Source organism: Coniosporium apollinis (assembly GCF_000281105.1).
Source record: "Coniosporium apollinis CBS 100218 chromosome Unknown supercont1.4, whole genome shotgun sequence".
Classification (NCBI taxonomy): domain Eukaryota; kingdom Fungi; phylum Ascomycota; class Dothideomycetes; genus Coniosporium; species Coniosporium apollinis.
The window spans coordinates 276,434-294,892 of NW_006913266.1; the positions used below are offsets into that span (position 1 = coordinate 276,434).

At 54.7% G+C, this 18,459-nt stretch overlaps 8 protein-coding genes across 8 annotated transcripts; 5 read left to right on the forward strand and 3 right to left on the reverse strand.

Moving 5' to 3' along the window:
- Positions 1-876: 876 nt before the first annotated feature.
- Positions 877-1,749, forward strand: W97_01148 (uncharacterized protein; the record flags this gene model as incomplete). The annotated part of the gene is made up of 1 exon (XM_007779057.1): positions 877-1,749. One exon carries the CDS (start codon positions 877-879, stop codon positions 1,747-1,749), a length of 873 nt encoding a protein of 290 aa, XP_007777247.1.
- Positions 1,750-2,288: 539 nt separating this feature from the next.
- Positions 2,289-3,183, forward strand: W97_01149 (uncharacterized protein; the record flags this gene model as incomplete). The annotated part of the gene is made up of 4 exons (XM_007779058.1): positions 2,289-2,419; positions 2,472-2,500; positions 2,566-3,093; positions 3,146-3,183. 4 exons carry the CDS (start codon positions 2,289-2,291, stop codon positions 3,181-3,183), a joined length of 726 nt encoding a protein of 241 aa, XP_007777248.1.
- Positions 3,184-3,974: 791 nt separating this feature from the next.
- Positions 3,975-5,651, forward strand: W97_01150 (uncharacterized protein; the record flags this gene model as incomplete). The annotated part of the gene is made up of 1 exon (XM_007779059.1): positions 3,975-5,651. One exon carries the CDS (start codon positions 3,975-3,977, stop codon positions 5,649-5,651), a length of 1,677 nt encoding a protein of 558 aa, XP_007777249.1.
- Positions 5,652-7,742: 2,091 nt separating this feature from the next.
- W97_01151 (uncharacterized protein) lies at positions 7,743-8,517 on the forward strand (the record flags this gene model as incomplete). The annotated part of the gene is made up of 3 exons (XM_007779060.1): positions 7,743-7,886; positions 7,966-8,204; positions 8,331-8,517. 3 exons carry the CDS (start codon positions 7,743-7,745, stop codon positions 8,515-8,517), a joined length of 570 nt encoding a protein of 189 aa, XP_007777250.1.
- Positions 8,518-8,909: 392 nt separating this feature from the next.
- W97_01152 (uncharacterized protein) lies at positions 8,910-9,746 on the reverse strand (the record flags this gene model as incomplete). The annotated part of the gene is made up of 1 exon (XM_007779061.1): positions 8,910-9,746. One exon carries the CDS (start codon positions 9,744-9,746, stop codon positions 8,910-8,912), a length of 837 nt encoding a protein of 278 aa, XP_007777251.1.
- A 962-nt stretch (positions 9,747-10,708) lies between these two features.
- Positions 10,709-13,222, reverse strand: W97_01153 (uncharacterized protein; the record flags this gene model as incomplete). Its single annotated transcript, XM_007779062.1, has 4 exons — positions 10,709-11,942; positions 12,117-12,352; positions 12,416-12,708; positions 12,763-13,222. 4 exons carry the CDS (start codon positions 13,220-13,222, stop codon positions 10,709-10,711), a joined length of 2,223 nt encoding a protein of 740 aa, XP_007777252.1.
- A 1,961-nt stretch (positions 13,223-15,183) lies between these two features.
- W97_01154 (uncharacterized protein) lies at positions 15,184-16,193 on the reverse strand (the record flags this gene model as incomplete). Its single annotated transcript, XM_007779063.1, has 3 exons — positions 15,184-15,623; positions 15,704-15,952; positions 16,025-16,193. The coding sequence occupies 3 exons, from the start codon at positions 16,191-16,193 to the stop codon at positions 15,184-15,186; spliced, it is 858 nt and encodes a 285-aa protein (XP_007777253.1).
- A 644-nt stretch (positions 16,194-16,837) lies between these two features.
- Positions 16,838-18,310, forward strand: W97_01155 (uncharacterized protein; the record flags this gene model as incomplete). Its single annotated transcript, XM_007779064.1, has 3 exons — positions 16,838-16,903; positions 16,964-17,158; positions 17,213-18,310. 3 exons carry the CDS (start codon positions 16,838-16,840, stop codon positions 18,308-18,310), a joined length of 1,359 nt encoding a protein of 452 aa, XP_007777254.1.
- Between the last annotated feature and the right edge of the window lie 149 nt (positions 18,311-18,459).

Sequence of the window (18,459 nt, forward strand, 5' to 3'; positions counted from 1 at the left end):
GGCGCAAGGTGACAGGCCCCAGCTTCTTGCAGACGAGGTATGTTGAAGTCGATGGAATGGGTGGAAAGATGGTGTCTGTGGTCTTTGGCTGATGTTTCGTCTCCGTTGCCTGTGACGATGGGCTTGCGGCCAGGTTTTCGGTGAGGCCTGGCTCAGGCTAGCGTGCTCACGTGCTCAACGCGCCGCCAGGTACCGGACCGGCAAAAAGTCCGACATCGCGTGCCCTGCAGCATCGTCCCAAACCTTTGTTGATCGCCGGTCGCGGTGTCTATGAGCATTCAGGCATTGATAAGGCTCGAGCAGACCGCTCTGCTGTCGTGCGGGGAGCAATAAGTGGAAGACATGCAGTCCCGGCGCCCTCTTGCAATTCAAGGGGATCCGGCGCACGCTCCGCCTCACATTCCCATTACAAAACGAATGTACCTCGGACCCTCCTATCTATTCCGGAGCTCGTTATCAGCTCCAACCTCTACCCAGCTGGGCAATCTTGATAGTGCTGAGGTGAGACTTGTATAAAGGAAGGCGCGTACATGAAAACACCATGTCTCCTTCGTCCCACGCTGTCTTGCTGCCTGAGTGATTGCCTGGTCGCGCTTCTAGTCGCTTCGATCACCCGTTGCAAAGCCGTTGTGACCCACTCAAAAAACATCCTTTGTTCACACACTCACACACACCATATTTCGCCTTCTGAAAACCACCCCGCCTCTGGTCCTTTGTCTCCGACGTCTCCTACAAAAGTAAGTTCCTCCAACTTGCCTTCCTGATATTCGCCACCATCAGCTGCACAGAGCGCCCTTGGACTTGCAACTGCTGCTCCGTATCACCAGCACTAAGTTTTATCGCAGGCCAATCCCACCGCAACAGCCCGGCCTGCGAATGGCCCCGTCAGCAATTGAAGTCTACCCAACAGAGAGTCCGGTCACCGTCAAGCAAGTCAGTCAGGCCCACTGGTCGGAGCCGGTCCCTTTCGGCGGCCAAGACCAGTGGTTCTACATCCCAGAAACGAAGCGATTCGACCTTTCGAGAGGTTCCGCCAGGAAGCTGGTAATTGATGCCGACGATGGCGTCGCCAATCACCGCGGAGCGCTGATCGACCCGGACAAGACCGTTCTGGTCATCATCGACATGCAAAATTACTTCGTTCATCCGCACTACCGCGACCATCAGGCGGGCTTGGCCGCAGTTGTCCCGACCTTGAAGGTCATCGAGCGGTGCAGGCGGGAGGGGATCCAAGTCGTGTTCTTGAACTGGGGCATCGACGAGCATGACCTCCGAGTGATGCCGGCTGCTGTTCAGCGAGGCTTCTGCCGCAACCTCGCCCAGCAGAAGGGCTATGGGTGGCATGTAGGCCTAGGCGCCGAGCTTCCCGACGGCCAAGGTCGCTGCCTCTTTAAGGGAACGTGGAATGCCGACATCTTCGAGCCGTTCAAAGCAATCATGACCGAGAACGATCTCTGCTTCGACAAGGCCCGCCAAAGCGGCTTGTCCCACCGCGACGAACCTCTCCACCGTTATCTCCGCGAAAGTGGCAAGAAGACCCTCCTCTTTGCCGGCGTCAACACCGATCAGTGCGTCTTCGGCACCGTCACCGACGCCTACAACTCTGGCTTCGATTGCTTCTTGCTCAGCGACTGCACCGGCACCATGACCATGGTTCCTGGAGCGCAAGAGGTCACCGAGTACAACATCGCCACGAACATGGGCTTCGTCACAAACAGCCAGGCCGTCCTTGCGGCCGAGTCCATTTGACGAGTTTGATTCTTCATCGATTAGCGACGGCGCTGGATTGCTCTTGTTTTTCCTGGGTTTCCTCCTCTCAAGCAGACGTCTGGCTTCGTAAAGCATGCGCTAGATACCCTTTCGCTCTGGTGGCTACATTGTTTCGGCGGCATTCTCTAATTTGCTCTTTCGTTGAGATGCGTCAAATTCAAGCGTGTAGCTCTTACTGAGGCGTTCGAATTTCCTTATCACCCTTCGTAGACAGACGATATTTTGATTTCCACATGTCAGCTATCAGCTTGCAGTTGCATTAGCGTGCAGCTTGCATACAGGTGACGTAGTGATCTGCAGGGGAACGCCCGCTGGAGAGCTTCCCCGGAATGCGGGGAAAGCACACGCCCACGCATTGCTGAGCCTCATCGTTGCCCTTATCTATCGTGACTTGACCTCGCCCATTTGAAATGATCTTCTCCGCTGCATCTCAAGCTCCGACCCGAATCCTGCCCAGAGTGGTACAGCCATCAGCCGCCGTCTGTAAGCGAGGGCTGAAGCTTCGCCCGACATCAATCATGTCTTCTGTATCTCTCGCCCTTCTTATCATCCAGTTACTCCAGCTATGCTTGGGGACTCACGCTCTGCCTACCGAGCAGCAAGTACTTCAAGGGACCAAGCCCAAGAGTATCTTGAATGTCCGACATGAGTAGGTTGCAAGCATTCATTTACATGACTACGTTGTAGCTCATCCACGGTAGGCTCAAGAGAGCAGAGATAATCCCGACGGGTAACCTGCACTTCTGCACTCACTTCGGCGTTTGGAACTGACCCCAACACCCTTCAATTGTGCAGTCATTGACGATTTCCTCCCCTCCCTAACCCTCAAAGTCTCCTGGCCCTCCCACAAAAAAGCGGAACTCGGGAACACAGTCAAGCCCGACGATGTGCAAGAAATCCCCTCCCTCGAGCTCCACGATGAGCCGACCTCCTCCGCCAGCTCCGCTGTCTCAAACATGACCTACACCGTCGCTCTAACCGACCCCGACGCGCCCTCCCGCGACAACCCCGAATGGTCCGAGATGTGCCACTGGATCGCCACGGGCGTGCCATTATCCAGCGAGAGCACAGCCAATGCCGCAGACATGGAGGCCGCGACCCAAACAGCGGCGAAGGGGCTGAAGGAGATCATGGAATACAAGCCGCCCGGCCCGCCGCCCAAGACGGGCAAGCATCGATACGTCTTCTTGGCGTTTGCGCCCGCGAACGGGACGAGTCGGGAGTTGCATCTGTCGAAGCCGAAGGATAGGCAGCATTGGGGTTATGATGGGGAGAGGATGGGGGTCAGGAAGTGGGCGGAGGAGAATGGGTTGGTGCCTGTTGGTGAGTGTGCCGGGCTTGGATGGGTTTGGGCCGTGGCTGATGGGGTTTGCAGCGGCCAACTTCATCTACTCGCAAAACGCGAAGCAGTAGGTTGTACGGTTTTTTTGCTAACACGGCTTGAGTGCGATATCCAAAAGTTGCATCCGGGCAGCCGAGAAGCTCCCTGGACAAGCCTGGTCTGAAACGTCCTGGTAGGACTAACGCGTAAAATGAGAAAAGTTGTATCTCGATTTCGTCCTTAACTCAAAGTGGAAATCACCGATGTGCAATGACTGGTCCGGTTCTTCCGGGTCTAGCATCGACCCTATAAGACTCAATGACATCACGTGTTTTGGACTCGACAAAGAAAGGGCGTACAGGACGCTCCGAAATGCTCTCGAGCAACATGTCCTTGCGCCTAAGTACAGCGTGTAAGAACACCACAAAGGCACAAAATCTAGCAACAGCTCAGTTAATCTCACAACGTCGGATCTCGAGCAGTAGCACTGGAGGTCTATACGTAGCTTTATCGCTAAGTTCTGGTGCTCGTCAAAATTTTTGCGGTGAAGTTTTCGTAGACTTTTCCATTCCCAGTCTCGCTTGTCTTTGTCTTGCGTTCGCCCGGATCCAGGTCCATCTTCGGACTTTGCCAGATTCGACTACTCAAAGCAGTTTTCCTTTGTCCATATCCTCCCTCCTCGCTGTTCAACCCTCAACATGGAGCCCCGCCGCACAGGCCTACACCATGGTTTGATTTGGGCTCTTTGTACGCATTCGTGCTTTAACAGCAGGCCAAACTGACTCATCTCGGTGTATGCCGCCCTGTACGCTACGTCCCCCGTGTCTCTCGTTTGTAGACAACCCTCGGAAGGTCACGTCTCACAATACATTTGTCTCTCAATATGAAAGTCTCGGCCGCCTTCTTCATTGCCGGCGGTGCCCTCACTGCCACCGCCCAGTCCACCGGAAAGGCCACTGCATCCGCCTCTGACCTAGCTTGCCCGACAGCAAACGGCCGAAACTACACCATCGCCAGCTCAAAGTTTAGACTCGACTGCAACAAGGACTACTATGGCGGCGACATGGCGAAGGGGCTGGTATGGGTTGCGAGTATCGAGGCGTGCATGGCGCAGTGCGGAGCTACCGACGGCTGCGTCGTTTTTGCATACGTACCGGGCTCTGGCATCAGGCCGTGCTATCTCAAGAACAAGCTGAGGACTGGTGTTGGCTCTACGACTGTTTGGAGCGGTGTCAAGATTAGTGGAAACTTGGGTAGCAGCACTAATGCGACTGCGCCAACCACGCCTGTTGTCAGTAGTACTAAGCCGGCTACGAGTACAGCTGCTTCCAACTCGACTACCAAGCCTGCTTCGACTACCGCCGCTACTAATAGCACTAAACCCGCTTCGACAACAGCCCCATTGAATTCAGCGGCACACTTCTCCAACACCACGTCTAGCGTGGCTACTAAGCCGACTGTTGTCTCCGAGCACGGTTCTTGCGGCATTCGCAACGGACAGACGTGTCTCGGGTCACTCTTCGGCGATTGCTGTAGCCAGTGGGGATACTGCGGTTCCAGAGAGCCATGGTGCGGAGAGGGCTGCGATCCGAAATACGGCAAGTGCGGTCTGAACGCTACATCCCCCTTTCTGGGTTCAACGAAGTTGACTACGACCCTTACGTCGACCATCTCCTCGAGTACCGTGACGGTTATGCACACGGTCGTTAATGACCACGATGAGGACGACGAGGACGATGGCATGCCGTCCTCCACACGACCAACGCCTACAACAGGGGCTTCTGGCAACGCGAATGCTTCGGACAAGCCTTCTACACCATCCGGCTCGGTCTCCCCAACTGTCACGGTCACCATCACAGCCGGCTGCTCGCTCAGTCTACCCTCCACAACCGCCGCACCTTCCACAACAGTGAGCCCCGCCACGCAATCCGACGTCACCCGCGTCCCCGCCATCCTCGCCGCCATGAACTTCACCCTGGCCTCCAACACCAGCATCCCCCTCTCCAACCTGTCCTCCACCCCAACACCTCCCACATCCAGCGTTGCAGCCGCCTCAGGCACCTCCCCCACCTCCACCGCCGCAGCCGCCTTCCCCACCGCCCTCGGCGTCCTCTTCCCCTACCCCTTCAAAATCCAGGCAAACTACAACGGCAAGAAAATCGGTTATTTGACGCTCTCGACTTTCTCACTAACCGTAACACCCGACCTCGCACCCGCCACCGAGTTCAAGTACACAAACAAGGGCTACCTGCTCGCCTACCCCGCTGCAGGCGGTGCGCCACTCTTCTGCACCGCGGCCGCGGCTTCTAATTCCGATCAAGCGGGCGGCGCGGTGATTGAGATGCAGCCCGCGAGCGCGGTGCTGAGTAAGGAGGGGAGGATGGGTGAGGAACTGGTCAATTGGAGCCTGAAGAGTGATAGGGGATTAGCGGCGAAGTCGTTCAGTCTGGGGGCAGAGGTGTTGATGGTTTGTGAGGAGGGGGGCAAGGGGGTTAGGATTGGGAAGAGTGTGGGGAGGGGGTGTGGGGCAGTTAAGTTGGAGGCGGTGTATCATTATTAGGGGGAAGGAGACCGGAGGAGGGCGAATGTGTACGCGGAGAGGAGGACTGTTGGCGTTGTGGAGGCATAGATGGAATGGAGGAGGTTCGTGCTCTTCCTTTCTTGGCAGATTATGTCGCCACACGACCCAACCAAGAACACGCTTGTGCCGAGTTTGCACTGCCGTCTGCGGCCGCATGATCCTCGCATGTGCAGACGCCTGTGACCTATGGCCCCTCGACCGTACCGCAGGCACCCTTCATCTTTAGCGTACAATATGACACGCATGAGCTACCGTATTAGGGGTCATCAGCCCAGCTTCCTTACAGACACCTAAGCCTTCTAGTGAAGCGTAACTGAACTCAATTAACTCGGCTTGAGCTGATCTAGTATTTGGTTTAATGTAGCTTAGTTGATATGCTAATCCAATACAGCTGAGTCGAGATGGATGCTACTCGATGATTTTAACACCACTTAGAACTTGACTCTAGGTGATTCGATCCAGGTCGCTCCGTTAACAATGATGCAATCCTTACCTGACTACCCTTCGAATCGCACCCACTGCCCCCGCAGACTTTACTGACTGTCAACAAGCATAAACAATCCTCCCGATCCCACTTGAGATCGGTTTCGAGGAACACCAGTAAGAGCCTAAAAACTCGACTTACCGAGTTGGAAAGGGTGTTGATCAGCATCACACAGGCGGTCCTGTGTTCATTGAGCGTGCAGTAACCTTGGACCTACAGGATTGAAAGAGGATTGCATCCCTGGATTGAAACGAGTTGCACCGTCGCTGTCCAGAGAGGGAAAGCGGAAGGTGGGGGCTTGGCAGACCCACGTTGCATCGACACCCCGCCATGGGGGCAGAACTAGGATTGTCCCGTGGACCTAGGTAGCTGTCAGTCTTGATTCTGGGAGCGTACCTAGGCAGCATTATTTCCGTCTCACACAGCTATGGGCCGGACCACTATTGCTAACTTAGCATCTTGAAGCCTAAAGCTGACGGTCCTATAATCCATCCTCTCTTATCCCGTTGCTGGCGCCCGAATCAAGTGCCAGTCGACCACAAGCCGGCAGAATCGAATCTTCCCAGACGTACCCAGCTGGATCCAAACATCGCCTTACCTCTGCCTCACCCTGTCGGAGTAGCTACTCAGTCAAGTTCCTCCTGACCTGTTGCCCGACCAGTCCAAGTAAGGCATCTTGCTGTCCTGATATGATCCCAGAACGTTTGAATATGTACTGACGTTGACAAGAAAGCAAAGAATCCTTCGAGGGCTACCAACGTCGCCGATACTGACGCTGGCTATCATGGAAAAGATGTCTGAACAGATGACTTCGAGTGGAAAGGATGTGACGAAAGACAGTGGAGAGCAGGTATGTCTTTCTTTCCACATAACAGCATGATACTAGACAGACATCTTGTGCGAGCATCTATGAAGGAGACTGACGGAACATAGTCGAACACTAGACTTACACAAGATCGCCTCGGCCAGACTGCGCCAGTAACGGAAGGTACGGCCATCACAGGAAAGGATACAAAGCACGGCATGTCATACCACATGACAAGGTATCTAAATGAGAGCTCTAGAGAAGAGTATTGGCATCACCTGGGGCTTCTACACAATACTAAGCATACCGGTAGTGCTCAGGAGAGGCAGCGTTGATGAGAGCGTGTTCTCAATACTTACAGTGTGTGCTTAGACGGGAAAAGATAGCTTGTATTATTAGAACTACAGTCTTTACCTCATGCGACTCGCACAAGATCTGTTTCGGTCATGTCAGAGCCTCTGCAACCGAAGTCTCCTATCTGATACGGACCTTTGGCGCAGTTGAATAAGGTAGAAAAGGATTTAAAAACCTACCTGGCATTACTAGCTGTAGTATGACAACATCGCACCTGCAACGTTCATCCGACATACCTAACACTGAGTTCTGAAATGTCTCGGTAATGGCACTGGACATCGCTCTGGCTCTCATCTTCTGCGTATCCTCTGCGAGGGGAAGGGGAAGTTCATGTTTTACCGAAGTTAAGCCGGATCCCAAGCTCCACCACACCCAGCGCATCGTCACTCCAGCCTTAAAGTGGAGGGCACCGAGACAACAATCCACGATGCAGCCCCTCCGACGGACCGCCGTGTCCTCCTTCCGCAAAGCGAGACCCTCTCTACGCCAGCAGCCAAAGCGATACGCGCACGATTCCCACGGCCATCCCGCTCACGATACCCACCACGGCCCCGTAGAAGAGCGCTTCGGCGTACGTCACGCCAGCTCCCCCTCCCCTACCAAGCTGCCACCTGGATGTATAGCTAACGGGAAGCTCTTGCGCATAACAGAAAGGCTTCTACATCACCATTGGCTCGATTCCGGCCGGATTCGCGCTGTACAAGTTCAGCCGCATGAACACGGACGAGCAGCCCCGGTTCACGCGGTATATCAACTCGTGGTCGTACTACAAGACTCGCTGGGCGGAGCGGAATGATCTGCATACGAGGATGATTGAGCAGGCGGCGGCGGATAGGAACTTGTTTCTCAACTCGAGGGGGAGCGCGCATGTGGATTTGAGGTTTCCTGAGTACGTCGTCCCCCTGAAGGACAGGGCGGCTGAAGCCTGCTGAGGCCCACTGGAAGTCCCACAGCCTCTTTCTCCCAGTTGCATTCGCGGTAGGTGATCAAAGCTAATACCAGCCTCCACACCTAGAATCTTCAACACCGGCTCACCGTGGAACATCCAAGCGGGCCAGACCGCAAACATGGACAAGCTGATTGCGCACTACGAGAAGCAGAGCTTCGAGGCGCAGGAGAAGCAGATGAAGGATTTGCAGGAGGGAAAGCTGCTTGCAGAGCAGACGCCAAAGAGGATCGGGAAGAACCCGCCGAGCCCGTGATGGGATCGATCGCTGTTTGACGGGTCGGGTTTGTATATATCAGTCTCAAGCAGTATCAACGTTACGTCTATCGGTCTTCCGCTTGAGGTATCCAATATGGGGAACGGCACGGCGTCGCCTGCCATAACAACAAGGCATCCTTGTATGCACACGTGATACCTCATCAAATCACGCAGGTGGATCAAACGATCTTCAGAATACAATCTAAATAGGTCTTTTCAGACATACGTTTCGAATACAGATCTCTTCCCTTGCGTCCCATACATATCTCCATAATATCCCATACGTATCTCCGTACAATCTTGTGTACGTCCATTACCACACCTCTCCTTCCACAGCTCCATCCAAGCCTATACACCTTACATGATCTCCAACAAATCACCTCAACAGCGTCACCAAACATTCCTCTCAATCCACCAATTAGGCGGCGGTTGATCAAAGCCCGGCACCTCATTCACGGCCCTCGCCCCCCGGCGCTCCCAGCGCTCCTCTCCTTCCTCTCCTTCCTCTCCTTCCTCTCCTTCCAACTCAGTCGTCCCTTCCTCGCGACCCTGCCGACGCCACGCCCCACCCCCTCCGACCGCGTCCGGCGTCGCTTCTCGCCGCTCGACGCGCTGGAGCTGGGTCAACGCGCCGCGCGTGCAGCCAACAGTCCGCGAAAGCTGGAACAGAGAACGGGGTAGGACGCGAGTTCCCGGATGCGGGAAGACGGCGGCATGCAGCGGCAGAGACTCTGGCGGCGGGGAAAGCTTAGGCGGAGCAAAGGAAGGGCTAGGAGGCGGGAGCGGCAGATCCGGACCCGAATACGTGCGATGCAGCTGCAGCATCTGCTCGAGGGTGGCGCTGCACTCGACCGTCTCGGCCGAGGCGCCGTCGTGGGTTCCGGCGACGGCGAGGCGGGTTGGGTCGCGCTCGTCGTAGGGCAGGCGGGATTTCTTGCGGCGCCAGGGACAACGGAATGAGTAGCGCAGCGCTTTGATCAGATCGAGACATCTTGGCTTCTTCGGTGTCTTTTTTGTTGTCGCTTCTTTCGGGTTCGACGCCGCTGCTGCTGTGCGTGAGGGCGGCATGAGCGGCTCCAGGTCGTCACTCGGGTGCTCGAGATGCATGGCGCCGGTGAGGGTGGTGCTGGGGGCGCCGTCGCCGGTCGCCCAGTTTTCATCGTTGAGGTAGGTGTTGTAGGGATTGTGAGAGATGCGGCGGTAGTTGTTGTGGGGGAGGTGTGGCATCTATCTTAGGCCCTGTGGTCTTTTTGTCTGGTTGTCCCAGCCTTGTTTCTAGAGTACAAAGAGCTATATGAAGGTGTATATATGAGGGAGCGTAGACGGAGTACTTATAGAGAATAGGGGAGTCAACTGCTTGAGTATGAGAATGTTGGAACATTCGAAGAATTGGCTTGTGCAAGCGGGCTACAGCTATTTTGCGCATTTGGCCAAACTCAAGCACGCGACTGTGGGGAACCACCATTATGGCACCGATGACGCTGTGGGGAATTTGAACTCCGGAGGAAGCACCGCTAGGGTTCGTGTGTGGCACCAGTAACGGGGATCGTGGAACGAGATGTGGATGGTGAGCCAACAATATCGATAGTTTTGGCAAACATGACTAAGCGCCACATGATATAGAAGGCTCGACCGTGGATGGTGCGAAGAAAAACCGAGTCGTTTCCACTGGCCGTGTGCTATGGGGTGAGCTTGAACTTGAAGATTGGTGAGATGATAAGAAGACACGTAGCGATTCAGAAACACCGGCACTGGGTGAGTGGTACAGAGTATATACGTCAAAACAGATAACGTGTATGCGACCATCTTTAGTCCCGTCTATACTACATGCAGTGTATCATTGAAGGGTGCTGAGTGAAGTCACGGCGTATTACGATGAAAGTGGAGTCCCAAATCGCCAAGACACAAGAGAAAACAGTCTGGTCTGCCAGCGCCGAACGCGTGAAACAAGAGGACATGTTTTTGGAGTTTTCTGAGATTGCGCTCCGTCCACCAAGAGATCGTACCAGCCAATCTGCCTTTTCCATCTCCCGCTCCAATGCGTCATCTGTCCTGTCAGATCGCTTCCAAACGTTCCGCCTTCTTCATGATCGCTAAAACCGTTATAAAACCAAAGTGCGAAACCTCAACACGACGGAACCGTGGAAGGAGTTGAAAGACAAAATCTCGGTCATAGAACAGCTGAAAATCTACTGCTCGCCAAAGTCAAACAAATCGTTATCGAAGTTGCCATAAGTCGTCTGCGGATTTGTAGTCATGTCGAACTGGCCGCCAACGCTGTTGAAGTTTGCGTAGTCCCCTATCATATCAGCGCCAGCCGGGACACCATAGTCGGCACCGTGGTCTGATGGGAAGAGCGTGAAATCAGTGGTGGCTGCAAAACCATCATGAAATCCTTCGTCCGCCATAAAGTTATCGTGGGGAGTGAAGAGCGTAATGTTCGCTTGACCGTTGGGTGATAGCTCGGGAACTTCCGCAGGCGTGTAATTGAACCCGGCGTCCATGGATGTAATCGCGGGCGTCGGTTGCTGAAGGTGTAGACCACTCAGGTTATAGCTGGGATTGAAGTCGAAAGGAGCGGGAACGGCTGGGTTGTAATCGAAGTCCATTTCCTCCGGAGTGATCATGGGCTGGTCCGGAGAGTGGCTCGATGAGTATGTGAATCCGGTGCCTGCTGTGGTGCCTGACCCTCGGCGGCCATACAGCTCAAAATCACCGAAACCAGCGGCAGAGTCTAAGCCGAACTGGTCTGCGTCGAAGTCATGGTGTAATTGGACGGATGGGGATGGGTCGTAAGCAGTGAGAGGCGTGGCGACAGCAAAGAGAGCGGATCCAGGGGTATTCATTACGGGTGTCAAGGGCGTCTGCGGGGTTTGACCAGTGGCTTCGGTGCCTCTCCTCCGGCCGTTACCCTTGGATCGAACATAGTCATAGCCGTGCTGCTTCTCCATGTGTTGTTTGCAATTGCTTTCTCGCTTCGACGCATATCCGCACTTCCAGAGACATTCGTGCTTTGGAGGGGCAGCGGAGTGCTTGTCGCTCCAGTGCCTGTCCCTCTCTTTCTCCGTAGGCCATCCTTCCAGGTGGAACTTGCACTTAGGGTCCCGACACTTCCACGGACGAGAGTGAGTCTTCTCGTGTTTTGTCAGATCACAAGGCCGTTTGAACTCCTTCTTGCAGTCATGGCAGACATGAACGACATCACCAGGCTTGTCCGACTTCCGGCGGCGCGCCATGGAGCGTCGGACACCGTCGTCCTCAACCTCATCGCCAGCGAAGCTTCTCTTCATTGTGGCGGGGGAGGCACTAGCGTCCTCGGGACTCTCAGCGGTGATCGGTATGGTCTTGCCGTTCTTCTGGCGCACCAACTCGACAGGCCGACCATTGTGGCTTAGGCCGCCGCGAAGTATGACAGTTTCGTCCCTAACAATAAGCCATTAGCATCTGAGCATGAGGAGAGAACGAACGGAGGGGAACAGTGCTGATATGGAAAAGGGGGGTTGGATGAGTAATGTGAGTCAGACAAGGAGTCATAGGTTGGGGCGGACGAAGGATCCTCAGAATTCAACGCTAGCGATTGGGGGCTGTTCAACTTACTTAGAATAATCCATCTCGTCCAAATTCTCGCCCGCAGCCTCTTTCTTCCTGGTTTCCGCCATGATTGCGGCGTATCTTCGAATCTGTTCAATGAGATCGAGGAAGTATCCGTTAGTGTATGGTCGGTCGGTTGGAAGTCGTCTATCCGGCTCGTTCAAGAAGTCGACAGTCGCTTGTATGCAGATTACCGAGCGTTCGCAGAACCGAAGATACGATTTGGCGGTTGCAGAGTACTCCTTTAAACGAGAAAGAATGCAATGAGCGCAAGCACCCACAACGATGCAAACATGTGAACTTACAGGGGCCAAGAAAATCAGAGTCTTTTCTAGATCACGCAGGTTCGAAATGACCTTCGCGCCAATTCGACGCGGCACATCTTTTACCAGCGGGTGAAAGTCCTTCAACGCCGGTTCAGCCAAAATCGGCCTGATGATGCGGTTTTCGATGTGCTCAGCAGCTTGCTTGCTCAGAGCACGGCGGAAATTGTTGTCGATGGCATCCACGGTGGAAAAAGATTGAGTGACCGCAGAACGGTTGCTGATGACCGATGAGTGGACGGAGAGCCGAGTGCTAGACCGGAGAGCACTCTTGACTTGCTGGCTGTTAGCGGACTGCAAATTGTCGACTGTGTTGAGGAAAAGCATACCATCGACACCCTCGCTGATGCTGGTGCCCATTCCGCTGTCGGAAGCGTGATGATGATCGACGGGGGCGATCTTCTTGTCAATATCCATTGGATCAAAGTCGGCCACCGAGCTCGCAAGCATGAAGCTTGGGACAGCCAGCACCTCGGGGTCCCTCAGAATACTGGCGTCACAGCGCGCATCTTTGTTTCCAGAGACCGCTTTGTCAAAGGAGTCTAGGATGTTCTGCAGCTGCAGATGACGTGAGGGGCCTTGAGCCAAGAGACCTTCGAGGTCTTGGGGGGATGTCGGAGAACGACGTGGCAGGTAACGGGCGTGGTCGATGGGATCACACAGCTCTGAAAGAAGTCCAGTTGGGGAGTGAAAGGTTGAACTTTTACGGAACTGGAGGTCCCGAGTCTCTACGTGAGGACCAGCGCCCATTTGAGGGCGGCGACGAGGGTGGATCTGGCTGGATGCCATGTTCGATCGAACGGTCTGAGATGCCCTTTGTGGCTTTGGTAGATAACCTTGATTGGAACCCTCCGCAGTGGAAGCTCCGACAGATGACTCACAAGGCCTGGATTGGATTGATGGCGAGGCTGTCCGAGAGATGGTCGAGAATGGTCCACTGGAAGGTAAGGCCGGCAGATCAAAGCTGACGACTGTGACTCGGGTTCGACACTTGCACCAGTTCCAGCACCAAGTGGCCCCGTCAGCGAACCTTTGAGGATTTCTCAGTTAGATTGCATAACGCAGCAGCCGATGATGCTGGCTTGAAGGGATGACAATGAAGGTTGATGGTTGCGAGGTTGTTGGCGTGAGGATGAGAGAGCAAGGCTGGCAGGCAGCAAAAGCAAGAAGGTGAACGAGGCTTGGAGGTGGACGAAGATATAAGACAAGCAGGCCTCCCGAGTTCCACGAAGAGTTCCAGCCGGGAGGGATACGCAGCTGGCTTGGCTCAGGCCAAGATGCCCGAATACGCGAGGCGGTGATGAATCTCTCGACGGATCACTACTCCAGGCACTCGACCAGGACGCACGGGATGGGATAGGACGATATGGAGTCAGGAGGGAAAGTGGGTTTGATGGAGGAATAAGGTGTCAAGCGCAGCGCTGAAGGTTGACGTTTCTACTCTGCTGCCTAGAGCTCGGGCCACATGGATTGCGGCGAAGTCGTCGAAGCGCGCTCGTGAGCGATATCAGAGTCACCGTTGGATGTGCGATGGTGCAAAGCAGTGCATTAGTCTGCTTTAAAGCCGAGCTTCATGAAACGGAAGCTGTTTGGAGCTCCGCAGTTGTGAGTAGAGCTTGACCTTCATTCTCCGCCAGTTCGCTGCTCGTTTATTAGGAGATTGCTGTGAGGCTGTGAGGCGGAGTCGGTGAGAGAACAACCCCGACCCTGACGCCAAGCTTCCCAAGCGAATCCCCGGTGAGCCACAACGCCCTAGGAAAAGAATCCGTGGCCTTTTTGCAGTAGATCATTGCTCAGTTTGAGTGGCATCGTATTGATATTGACGCCCCTGCACTTGGGGGCCGAAAGCTTCATCTACTCGAGAACAAGTTCATGCCATCTTGCGCATCTTGTGCATCCTCCCGCGCTGAACGCGCTCAATCCCGTCTTCTCGTCGCAAGTCTCTGTCCTGATCGCCATCTCCTTGCTCCCGCTCCCACGCCTGACACCATCAATCCGATTATTCATCACTAAAGGCTTGGTCATTCGTATCTGCACTCCGCCAGGATGGGCGTCCTTCAGAGCGCTATGAGGCCACCCTGAGGCTTCTGACTCGTCAACTTGTTGCTGTGGCTGTCCAATCTCATGGCGGTGATGCTCCTTCGCTCGGCCGTGCTCGTTCTCTAGCAAACCTCGTGTCTCCGTTCACCTTTCCTCCGCTTCGAACAAGCATGGCTCAGCAGCTGAAGGGGCTCTCGCAGTTCACTACGTCGTCACTGCGACCCATAGCTTGTTTAGACCCTGATCTGGACTCTTTGGTATTGGGAGATTGCCGCTCCCTGACGCGGCGGACGCCTTGAACCTTCTCAGGCTGCGACATGCCAAGACATTGCATAGGGCTGCGTCACCGCGCTGACGAAGCCGCTTGCAACCAGTTTACGCAAGACCTACGGGTTAATTGTACACAACCCGGAAAGGGAACACAGCTTCAGCTCATGAGGTTAGGTATCGCTGTACAAATCTATGCAGTTTGAAGCCATGTCGCCGTTCCCAACCACGTGACTCCGTCTACACAGTAGGTTCCACCTTTCTGAGGCCATCTTGCCAGCCGTCACACCGGCCGTCACGCCATATCTGCTCTCCCTCTCCTACTCCGCTATTAACTTCGTCATTGCCCGGCTTCCCGCTCTTCTCTACTTCGTGCCTTCCCTAGCTGTCTCCGAGAGACCGTCGTCTTAGAGTCCTGCAACCCCTTATGCACCTGCGCTTTCTCATCTGAGCATCTCCATGTCTTGAAGTCGATAGCCAGCATTGATCCATTTCCCGCCCCTCAACGCCGCTTTGATCTGACTGGGGTGGACCCAATTGAACCAGAGCATGACCACCAGCATCGGAATGGCGTCAAAAATGTAGAGGAACACTTCCTTCCGCAGCAGATAGCCATCATTGCCTTGCAGGTATTCGACAACCCGGAAGATCGACCTGAACAGAATCAGGAAGCTGGTCCCGTACAGAGCGAGCATGTGTTGGCGCCAGGGAACGTCCGTCTCCTTGGATCGCGTAGTCGGTACTTTGTTCAGCCGGTAATGGAAGATCACTGTCGTGACCACGAAGAAGCCGAAGAAGATGATCTGCAAGAAGAGGCCGCCAATGACGATCTTCTCGCCCCTTTCCATCGCATCCAGGGTACCGGCAGCCATTATTCCACCACCTGGAGGACGGCGATGTGTTAGCGCGGGCTGTTCACTGGGGGTCCGGGCGGAGAGAAGACCAGTGGGCAGGAACACGTACCAGCAGATTGCATGCAGAAGGATAGCACATCGCCGGTCACGAATACCTTGGTGAGCCATTTCTTCCTGATGATCGAGTGTGCTTCGCCATCCACAAGCAGGATGATCCGCCCAAGACTCATGTAGATGGATGCCGCGAACAGCGCCGGAGCTATGAGAAGCGCCATCGCCTGCATAATGTACGGGCTGAGTGTCCAATCTGGCGTCTGGGTGCTTGAGAGAGCCCGCCCAACGTAGCCAATACTTTCGACTGTGGAACACAGAGCATGTCAGCAGACTGATGGTGGTCGAAAGAACAATAAATGAAGGGCGATGGACTTACGGAAGCCGCCGATGAGGAACGGGATGAAGTACAACGTCCGCGTGCGTATCAATTGGTACATATGGAGGGACGTGCTCACGGAGAAGAGCAATATGAAGATGACTGCCGCAACCATGGAGGGTTCATAACGGTAGAAGGCCCAGACGTTGGTCTCGTAGTCTGCCGCCATTTTTCGAGGATTGGAATCAGTTACGGGAAGATCTGAAAAGGATTGGACGGCCACGCGATCGGTAGGCTGGCAAGTGAGCAGTGAAGAGGTTTGAGATGTGGATGAAGAGATCAGGAAGGAAATTGACCTGATATTTATCATAGCGACGTTTCCATGTCGTAGAACTTAGCGGCTCTCGCATTCGCATTCATGTTTTCGCTGATGCGGCAACGACTGCCAGAAGGCGCACGCCAACAGTCGGGCTGAGTCCGTGTCCCAAACTGCTGGACCTGGAACCTTTTCGGCAAAACCATACCGGCGACTCCCGCTGCAACCTTATGTCTGTAGAAACAGGAGCTGATTGGCTTATGCTAGTGCTCAGCCAATAGGAAGGTTGGACTGTTTTCGAGCACTGATGCGGACTAGTCACGGAAGGTGGCACGGTGCCGTAGATTACGCGTGGCCACCAGACCCCTTCGTGTCAACGACATCCGATTGCGAGGCAACGAAACCAATCTAAGGCCATGTCCGCGTGGAAGCACAGCCCGGCAGCGAGTGCTTGACGAGAGCCCGTGTGCTAGAAAGCCAGCCGTCCCTGCAGCAGCGTGGCTGGCATGAAGTAACAGGCGTATCTCATTTAACCTCGAATATCGCATCCATACAACATGCCGCGCCTTGGCCATCGCAAGTCGCGTAACGGCTGTACCCAGTGCAAAAGGCGCCGCGTCAAGGTGAGCGAATGAGAAAGCGTATTGCAAGGACGTCAAGCGGCTAAGGGACGTGTCTTCCAGTGTGACGAACAGCAGCCTTGTACCAACTGCGCGAAGCATGGCGTACAGTGCAGTCTTTCCCTTCTTTCGGACCAGTCATTGCCATCACCTTCGAATTCGCAGATATCTGGAGCCAACTCGCAGAGATCCAGAGCCAATTCGCAGACATCTAGAGCCAGCAGTACCGCAATAAGAACCCCGTCAGTGGGCTTCATGGTAAGCTTATACAAGTAACACAGATGAGCTGAGCAACGGCTAATCACGCATTAGGGAGACGCTGTGAACAGCCCGGTGCCAGATGCTGTCCAACAAGCCATCAACTCACCGGGTTCTGGTAGCACGGTGCCGACATTGGTTGTCTCAGCACCACAAGATCCAAACCCTCTTGATGTCTTGTCGTACTTCATGATAGAGACCGACAGTGCCCCTTACACCGATTGGATCGAGAGTCTCGAGTTGATGCATCACTACAGCACCTCCACCTACCTCAGCTTGTCGAACCAAAAGGAGCTCCAGCACATCTTGCAGATCGATATCCCGCGTGAAGCATTCGCTCAAAAGTTCCTCATGCACGGGATACTCGCGCTTTCGGCCCTACATCTAGCCCACAAGCAACCGGACCGTCCAGCCTTGACAACAATCTCGACGCATCACCAGAACCTCGCGATCAGCGGCTTTCGGACGGCGCTTACTCACATTGCGGGTCACAATGCTAACGCCGTCTTTGCGCTCTCGTCTCTCCTCACCCTGATCGCCTTCGCCAACCTCGCCAAGTTCTCTCCGATGCACAGACCGGACTGCATAGACAGCTTCGCCGAAATTTTCATGCTCTTACGTGGTGTCCGCGAGATCGTTATATCAGCGCGAGACTGGGTTATTCGCGGCCCACTCGCTCCACTGCTTATGGCGGCCCGCCTCGACGAGTCACAAAGTCATATGCATCCCAACTTGCAAGACCGATTCGACAAACTGTCCACACGGCTAGCGGATGAGCGGCTTGACCCTGAGACCAGGTCTTCGTGCGCGAGCGCTATGGCTGACCTTAAGCAACTGTTCCCGAGAGTTCTGGCCCAAACTGGGCGCAGTGAAACTAGTGTGTTGATGACGTGGCCTGTTCAGGTTCCTACAGGGTTCATCGCGTTGATACGGCAACGGCATCCCGCTGCACTCGTCGTCCTCGGGCACTATTGTGTTTTATTCCACTTATTCAGAGAAGACTGGTTTATCGATCGTTGCGGGGCGCGCATTGTGGGTGCCATAACCGACGCACTTGATGATGAATGGCGCGAGTGCATGAGGTGGCCGGCAGAGTGCGTGGCATTGGAGGTCGATTCTGGCATCCTCAATGCCTTCATAGGAACATGGTGAAGAGAAGTCGGCAGTCGCAATCTGCGCTCTGAGGCTATTGGTGCTTCGATGCAGCGCAGAAGAACAATACTGCACTGTCATGGACAGATATCAATACATCGGGCAGCGATAGTCCACAGATTCCATTGACTAGACTAGGGGAGTCGGGG